We start from the raw sequence: 9139 nt of genomic DNA, 5'->3' as shown, positions 1-9139 counted from the left end.
ATTTTTCTCGATGTCTCAACGATGGTAAAGTTGACTGTAGATTCCTCACAGACTCCTTCTGAACAGAAGATTGAGATGCCTTATGCTGTTACTTTTTCTTCCTTAGTATACTTCAAATGGAGACCTCCATCCTAAAACTTCTTAAGGATCCTTATTTAGCACTCTTGTATATACAGGTAGGTGCTTGACCCAGTTAACTCTGTTCCCTTGAAATTTCACCAGATCGTACATAATCTTCTTTCTTAGCCACCTATGTGTCGTCTCAACCTTTCCTTGGCTTTGTGCTGAATTTTCAATCATTTTCACTTGCAGAGATCTCATTACAACTTTCACCGCCCCTTTAAACTCAGTCCCTTTGTCATGTTACAACATGACACACTTTGGGTGGTCCACACTTTGGGTGGTCCATGTTCATGATAAATCTTGTTAGGTGTTTGGCAATTTCAACACTACTTTTTCTTTTCAATGGTTTCAGCCACATGTAACGACTGAACACATCCATCACTGTGAGAATGTAACAGTGTAAAGCCTCACCGTAACTAATTTTAATTTTTCCCATGTCCAATAGGTCAATTTGGTGTCGATGTTGCACTTCTTTGGCTTGAATGGCCATCAAAGGGGGCTTATTCAGAAACTTTGCATTTTCAAGTTGGTGCCACTCAGTTTTGTTTAAGAATTCCTGCACTTTTCTTTCACTTATGTCACTATGATGCATTTTCAGTCGTTTGCTCAACTTTCTTGCTCCAGAACCCTTAGTACCCTTTTTAACAACACAAACAACATTAGACTGTAGCATGACAGGCTTGCCGGCACTCAGTAGTGTCTACCCATCCTCACTGAGAGTATAGCCCCCTTGATTTCTCCAGAGACGCACCAAAGCATTTTGTTGAATTCTTGTGCATTCAGAAACTGGAACATGAAACTCTCCTCTCAACTTGCGAGCTATGACATTGTAAATTTCCTTGGTCATTTCTTGCGTTTGTCCATGGCCTACAATGAGCCCCAGCAGGGTGCAGGTCAGGGATATAATTAGCAGACCTACAAGGGTGATAAAAGAGGGAAAATGTTTAACTCCCAAAAAACTGCATTTCGTGCCATTTTTTTGCACTTTTATTTTATTTGTGGAATTTCATTTCACATACTAAAATTTTTTATCTTGAATTACTATTTCAGAAAGTATTTTAATTATTACAATTTTGATAACCCACCACCACCTGCAGCAACACAGTACCATAATTCAAATTGCTTTATGAATGTTGATCTTATGTTATAGTCCTTGATTTGTCTCAATCCATCCATCTTCCACCGCTTATCCGGAATCGGGTCGCGGGGGCAGCAGCTTCAACGGAGAGCCCAAAACCTCTCTCTCCCCGGCTATATCGACCAGCTCTGACTTTGTCGAGATCCCTCCACCTGGTCCTGGGTCTGTCCCGAGGTCTCCTCCCAGCTAGAAGTGCCACAAACACTTCCCTAGGGAGGCGTCCCGGAGGCAGCGGCTGTACTCTGAGCTCCTCACGAACAGCAGTGTTTCTCACCTTATATCTAAAGGAGACACAAGCTATCCGCCTGAGAAAGCCCATGTCAGCCGCTTGTATCCGCGATCTCGTCATGAGGGATGGACGAAGGGCTCATGACCACAGATGAGGGTAGGAACAAAGATTGAACGGTAGATGGAGAGCTTTGCCTCTCGGCTTAGCGCCCTCTTTGTGACGACAGTGCGTTAAAGCGACTGCAATACTGCTCCTGCTACCCCAATTCTCCGTCCAATGTCACGCTCCATTGTTCCCTCACTTGTGAACAGGACCCCAAGATACTCCTTCACCTGTGGAAGGACCTCATCCCCCACTCGGAGAAGGCAGTCCACCGGTTTCCTACTCAGGACCATTACTTCAGATTTGGAGGTGCTAATCCTCATCCCTGCCGCTTCACACTCGGCTGCAAACCGGACCAGTGAGTTTTGCAGGTCACAGGCCGATGACGCAAACAGGACCACATCATCTGCAAAAAGCAGCGATGCGATCTTCAGGCCACCAAACTGTAACCCCTCCTCAACACGACTACACCTCGACTACTTTCCCAGGGAGGCTGAGGAGTGTGATGCCCCTGTAGTTGGCACACACCATCTGGTCACCCTTTTTAAAAAGAGGAACCACCACCCCAGTCTGCCACTCTTTCTGCACTGTCCCAGACTTCCACGCAATGTTAAAGAGGCGTGTCATCCATGACAGCCCCTCAACACCCAGAGCCTTCAGCATTTCCAGGCAAATCTCATCAAATCCCAGGGTTTTACCAATTTGAAGTACCTCGGCGACTTCGGCCCGAGAGATTGACTCAAATCTCCCCCATCATCCTCCAGCTCTGCCATTGCAAAAGAGGACGGGTCAGTTGGGGTAGTTGGTTTCAGGAGTTCCTCGAAGTGTTCCTTCCACCGACCAACAACCTCCTCAGTCAAGGTCAACAGTGTCCCATCCTTGCCATATACAGCTTGTATGGTCCCTCGTTTCCCCATCCTGAGGTGTCTAGAACAGCTTTGGTGCCGTCCGATAGTCCTTCTCCATGGCCTCTCCGAACTCCTCCCAAACCTCTGTTTGCCTCCATCACAGCCGAGGCTGCAGACCTTTTTGCTCGTCGGTACCCTGCAACTGCTTCAGGAGTCGCTAAAAAGCTCGACAACTGAAGAAGAATGGGCTGATCGACAACACCTGGATCAACAACTGCAGGATCTTCATCAGAACAAAGGGGCTTTCTCCGGACCAGATGAAAACAAACGTGATCAGGAGTGCAGAGGAGTTGGTGAAATATGAGTAATAAAGCCGGACAAGAATTCTTACTACATCAAAGATCAGTACAACAGAGTCACTTCAATACTGGGAGCTCTACAATTTTGGACACGTCAAGTATTTCATGGAACAGTCGATGTCAGAAACATGGACTAATGAAAAAAAATCAAAAAAAGCAAAAACAAAAAACAACAACATGTATTTGTGATAACATGGGATAACATTAACTTGAGACTTGAAAGAGCATGTTGATATCTTTTGACAATATAATACCATGTAAAAATGTTAAAGTGTCTGCAACAAACTGGTTAATTCTCGTATAAACACTGTCTGCTGAAAGAGGTTAATATGATCATTATATTCTTGTGGAGAACACTGGCAAGGTCAACATCTAGCTTTGACTATCCATGATGTTAAGAAACCTTGTGTTCCTAGGAAGAATGTAAACATGTAAACAATGTAAACATATACGCTAGGGTAAAAGGCTAATATCTGGAAGTGGATACGGGTATGAACGTCTGTCAAAATTCAATATATGAGCTGGTTAAAGACTTTTAATGTCTGAGTTTGTTGATTACATATTCTAATGAGAGAGATGTTTTTTGATAATTTAGGGGACGGGAATCTTACAAGCCAATGGCTTCTACCCGTTAACGCTTTTTTTTCTTTTCGGATGTTGCTGATGATGTTTCAACACTGATGAAAGTGAAAGATAGAGTGATGAGTCTGAAACTAGAAATAGAAGGTGTGATATTCAATGTTGTTAGCGGGTATGCTCCACAGGTAGGATGTGAGCTGGAGGAGAAATTCTGGTCGGACCTTGATGAAGTGATGCAGAGCATGCCTAGAAGTGAGAGAGTTGTCATTGGAGCAGACTTCAATGGACATGTTGGTGCAGGAAACAGAGGTGATGAGGATGTGATGGGCAGGTTTGGTATCCAGGAGAGGAACGCAGAAGGACAGATGGTGGTTTGTTCTGCAAAAAGGATGGAAATGGCTGTAGTGAATACTTTCTTCCAGAAGAGGCAGGAACATAGAGTGACCTATAAGAGTGGCGGTAGGAGCACACAGGTAGACTACATCTTGTGTAGACGGTGTAACCTGAAAGAGATCAGTGACTGCAAAGTAGTGGTAGGTGAGAGTGTAGCCAAACAGCATAGGATGGTGGTGTGTAGGATGACTGTGGTGGTGAGGAAGATCAAGAGGGCAAAGGCAGAGCAGAAGACGAAATGGTGAAAGCTGAAAAAGGAAGAGTGTTGCATGACTTTTAGGAAGGAGTTAAGACAGGCTCTGGGTGGTCAGGAGGTGCTTCCAGATGACTGGACAACTACAGCTAATGTGATCAGGGAGACAGATAGGAGAGTACTTGGTGTGTCATCTGGAAGGAAAGTAGATAAGGAGACTTGGTGGTGGAATGAGGAGGTACAAGGAGTGTATACAGAGAGAGAGGTAGCCAAGAGGAAGTGGGACACTGAGAGGACTGAGGAGAGTAGACAGGAGTACAGGGAGATGCAGCGTAAGGTGAAGGTAGAGGTAGCAAAGGCCAAACAAGAAGCTTATGATGACTTGTATGCTAGGTTGGCCAGTAAGGAGGGAGAGACTGATCTATACCGGTTGGCAAGACAGAGAGACAGAGATGGGAAGGACGTGCAGCAGGTTAGGGTGATTAAGGATAGAGATGCAAGTCTATTGACAGGTGCCAGTAGTGTGATGGGAAGATGGAAAGAGTACTTTGAAGAGTTGATGAACGTGGAAAATGAGAGAGAAAAAAGACTAGAAGAGGTGACTGTTGTGGACCAGGATGTAGCAAAGATTAGTCAGGATGAAGTGAGGAGGGCATTGAAGAGGATGAAGAGTGGAAAGGCAGTCGGTCCTGATGATATACCTGTAGAGGTTTGGAAGTGTCTAGGAGAGGTGGCAGTAGAGTTTCTGACTGGGTTTTTCAACAGGATCTTAGATAGTGAGAATATGCCTGAGGAATGGAGAAGTGTGCTGGTGCCCATTTTTAAGAACAAGGGAGATGTGCAGAGTTGTGGCAACTACAGAGGAATAAAGCTGGTGAGCCATACAATGAAGTTATGGGAGAGAGTAGTGGAAGCTAGACTAAGGGCAGAAGTGAACATTTGTGAGCAGCAGTATGGTTTCATGCCAAAAAAGAGTACTACAGATGCAGTATTTGCGTTGAGGATGTTGATAGAGAAGTGTTAGAGAAGGCCAGAGGGAGCTGCATTGTGTTTTTGTAGATCTGGAGAAAGCTTACGACAGGGTGCCCAGAGAGGAACTGTGGTATTGTATGAGGAAGTCTGGAGTGGCAGAGAAGTATGTTAGAGCGGTGCAGGACATGTATGAGGACTGTAAGACAGTGGTGAGGTGTGCTGTAGGTGTGACAGAGGAGTTCAAGGTGGAGGTGGGACTGCATCAGGGATCAGCTCTGAGCCCCTTCTTGTTCGCTATGGTGATGGACAGGCTGACAGACGAGGTTAGACAGGAATCTCCATGGACTATGATGTTTGCAGATGACATTGTGATCTGCAGTGAGAGCAGGGAACAGGTGGAGGAGAAAGCTAGAGAGGTGGAGGTTTGTCCTGGAAAGGAGAGGAATGAAGGTTAACCGCAGTAAGACAGAGTACATGTGTGTGAATGAGAGGGACCCAAGTCAAGAGATCAAGAAGGTGGAGGATTTTAAGTACTTGGGCTCAACAGTCCAGAGCAATGGAGAGTGTGGAAAAGAGGTCAGGAAGCGTGTACAGGCAGGATGGAACGGATGGAGGAAGGTATCAGGTGTGATGTGTGATAGAAGAGTTTCAGCTAAAATGAAAGGAAAGGCGTACAAAACTGTGGTGAGACCAGCGATGTTGTTTGGTCTAGAGACAGTGTGACTGAAGAAAAGACAGGAGACAGAGCTGGAGGTAGCAGAGATGAAGATGCTGAGGTTCTCTCTGGGAGTGACCAGGAAGGATAAGGATCAGGAATGAGTACATCAGAGGGACAAGCACATGTTAGAAGTTTTGGAGATAAAGTGAGAGAGGCCAGACTGAGATGGTTTGGACATGTCCAGAGGAGAGATAGTGAACATATTGGTAGACGGATGTTGAGTTTTGAACTGCAGGAGGCCTAGAGGCAGACCAAAGAGGAGGTTTATGGATGTAGTGAGGGAAGACATGAAGGTAGTTGGTGTGACAGAAGAGAATTCAAAGGTCAGGGCTAGATGGAGGAAATTGATTCGCTGTGGCGACCCCTGAAGGGAAAAGCCGAAAGGAAAAGAAGAAGATTCAATTACACAGATAATATTTGGCACAGTATTTTCATACCTGGCATCATGCTGAACATGTTGGCTGTCTCAGTTAAGCATGCAAGCAGTGCATGATCTTTGTAGAACTGATGGAGTTAGCCAATCAGATTACAGCCCACCCTCCCCTCCCTGGCTGAGTGAGAGACCATGTAGACCTTTGAATTTGGCCACAAGTTATTGGCCTGTACAATTCCAAACTTCAAATAGGCAACTAAAGTTATATTTGGAGTTTTTTTTGTCATACAGATTTATTGGGCTACATAGCTCTAAGGGAAATTGCATAAAAAACAACAGTCACTCTTGAATAAATTCATTAACAAACAATAACAGGTATTATTACACAATGCACCATGTTACTACATTTCCTAGAAAATAAAGAAGTTGCAAGTGCATTTTGTAATAATCTTCTCAAAATGCAATAACAGTAGATAATGCGGCAAAATTTATTACAAATTAAGTTGAGGCAGTTTATTACAAAATGCGGCAGTTTATTACAAAATGAAATGAAAAAGTTATTACATTTTGGACATTTATTACAAAATGCAGTTATTACAAAATGCGGCTCAAAAAGAGTGAATTTTGAGTGGTTTTTTTTGTGATGAAATTAAAATGTCTGACACTTCAGGTAACCCAAATCTTTCACCAAAAAACATTTTTTCACTCTTACTATTAGTTTCATTTGAAAACTAATACTGTACTTTTTATTCTGACATTAAATCCCCAATAATTTAAAAGAAACGCGAGCAAAGAAAAATAAGAAAAGAAAAATGGTACTTTAATATGCTTTTACTGTATATATTCAAAACTTATGTGTGACATAATGTATAAAAAAGTGACATAATGCGTTGATAAATATCTATAAACACAAGATATGTGTTTGGAGAAGAGTTTGATTAATTTATTTTCATTAATTTAGCCTTTTCTTTTGGTTTTATTTTTACCTTTTATTTACATGATTTAAGTTAATTTTCAGTCACTCATCATTGTTCAATTTTACCGTAGAAGGCATAAAGGAGGGCTTCACAAACAAGACTTTCTGTTCACTCCTATTTGACCCTAACAGTTATAAATGTCTTAAAGCATGAATTCAGCTGTGGTCAGTAGACTCCACAGAAGTGAGCATTTACTGCCCTCAACTGGACAGAACGCTGTCGTTACACTACAATACATTTCAGGAACCAAGGAAGTTCATTTTGACATAGCTCTGAACAAGCTGAAAACAACAAAGAAAAACAAACGGTTGGATATCAAACTTATGGGTTTATTTCTCAGATATTTATCACAAAAAGTCTTCAAATGGATCTGTAGGATCTAGGATCTGTATATAAACTGTACACAAAGAAGGCACAATACACTGTAAATGTAAAAACCACATATAAATCATCTTCATTCTAGCTCTGCCTTTAATGGAACCTGTACCTTTAGATCTGTCTGTAACAATAATACCACAACACCCACACGGAGCTGCACCTTTTCTTTTGTAAATGGCAACTTTACTTCTGTAGTTTTCATGAACACATTCATTATACAGTTCATTCATTTATTTTAGCTCGGTGAATATTTATTTTTTTAAAAATCCTATATGGATTTGATATCAATTATTTGCACAAAGTCCAAAGTGTGTGTTCAACAGGCTGACAGGTCCGTCTCTACACTGAGGCTGCATGGGTGCTCATGCAGCAGCAAACTGTAAATATGTACAAATATAAAACTGGTGCGCACACCTACATCTGTCTCCTACTCATACAAGCAAATACAAAAGTCAAATGGGAAGAAAATCTGCAGCACAAGAAGCTGGCACACTTCTCATGACCACCTCTTTCACACCTTTATAACTTCCCCCATCCAGTCGCCTCAGGAGAACCAGTCCTTGACCTGACCTGAACTGAAGAGGAGGGAAAACCTCCCAGTGGATTTTTCTCATGCTTTCAGATCAGTGTTCAAGTTCAGGCATTCAAAATAGTCCTTTGGCTTTCTTCACATTCACCTGCTTCCAGCTGGGCAAACCTCCATACTCCTCTCTGGTCATCTCCAGGGCTTTCTGTGGAAGAAGAGAGGTACGCTGTTAGTTTAATGTGTTCAAAGTCACATGATAGTTTTAGAGATTGATCACAATTCCAAGCCAATAGCCCCTCTCTCTGTGAGGAATGTTTCCCTTTGAGAAGACACTCAAGCATTGTGAGGTTAGGAGCATCAACCACATGGTCGCCGTTTCCCTCTGGGGTCATGCTCAGCTCAGAAAATTAAAATGTCAAACTAACACATTATAATTTATAAATACAAGGAACCTGACAAAATGTAATGTGTTACATAATTTCACATCAAACTAGATGGAGAAAACTTGGAAGAGCATCCAGCTAAGAGCTAAAATAGCTAAAGATAGCATTTGACCACTTCCTTGCCAACATTACAACTGAAACCAACCCAACGTGCTTTAGTTCAAAGCGTAAGTAAACGTGTTCAAGATGTGCATCAATGTGCCAGAAGGAATTTCTAGCTTTCTTGTGCACATTAGATGAAAACAGCTGACAGTGCTCACATGGATTTGTGTGGTTTTCCACAACAGGCTTGTGAGCAAAAGTCATGCTAAAAAAACATGTCAGACATTTTGTAGTAGAGAGAACGTAAAAGTGTGTTGAAGCAGTGTGGTAAAGAAAGTGACTGGTAGAGTTGAGTGAAGATGCTGTGCAACAGGAGCACTAGTTCAAGTCATCCATGCTCAACTAAGATAACTCACCTTCCCATAAGCCCCTTCACCCTGGAGCGTGGAATGAATGAAATAGATGAATTCACAAAAAAACGGGAGGATTAAGAAAGGATGGTGAAACATGATGCAAGAAGACTGAGTAAAGTCAGATCAACAATACAAGAGGAAGCAGAGAGGTCGACACTCATGGAAAAGGAAGGAACGTCAAACATTTCAGGAAATATTCTCACCGCTACAGATGATGACACATCTGGTCAAGAATCATTCTGAATGTCTTATTTCAGGAAAGATTTTACAATTTTTCTTTATTTCAACTTCAAGAGTAGTGTTTTCTTTTCTTATAGGGCACATAATCTGGAT

At 42.4% G+C, this 9139-nt stretch overlaps 1 protein-coding gene across 11 annotated transcripts in view; it reads right to left on the bottom strand.

The window, feature by feature from the left end:
• Positions 1-7312: 7312 nt before the first annotated feature.
• The window catches only part of svila (supervillin a), a 102302-nt gene continuing 100475 nt past the window's right edge, over positions 7313-9139 (bottom strand). For all 11 annotated transcript variants that reach the window (XM_068343978.1, XM_068343977.1, XM_068343968.1 and 8 more), the window contains one exon: positions 7313-8113. In XM_068343978.1, coding sequence (XP_068200079.1) covers positions 8027-8113 — 87 coding nt within the window. In that variant the 3' untranslated portion in view covers positions 7313-8026. The remainder of the gene's footprint in view (positions 8114-9139) is intronic.

This window comes from Antennarius striatus, chromosome 20, assembly GCF_040054535.1.
Source record: "Antennarius striatus isolate MH-2024 chromosome 20, ASM4005453v1, whole genome shotgun sequence".
Taxonomy (NCBI): Eukaryota; Metazoa; Chordata; class Actinopteri; order Lophiiformes; family Antennariidae; genus Antennarius; species Antennarius striatus.
The sequence above is the reverse complement of the archived record's forward strand: the minus strand, read 5'-3'. Positions and strand labels throughout refer to the sequence as shown.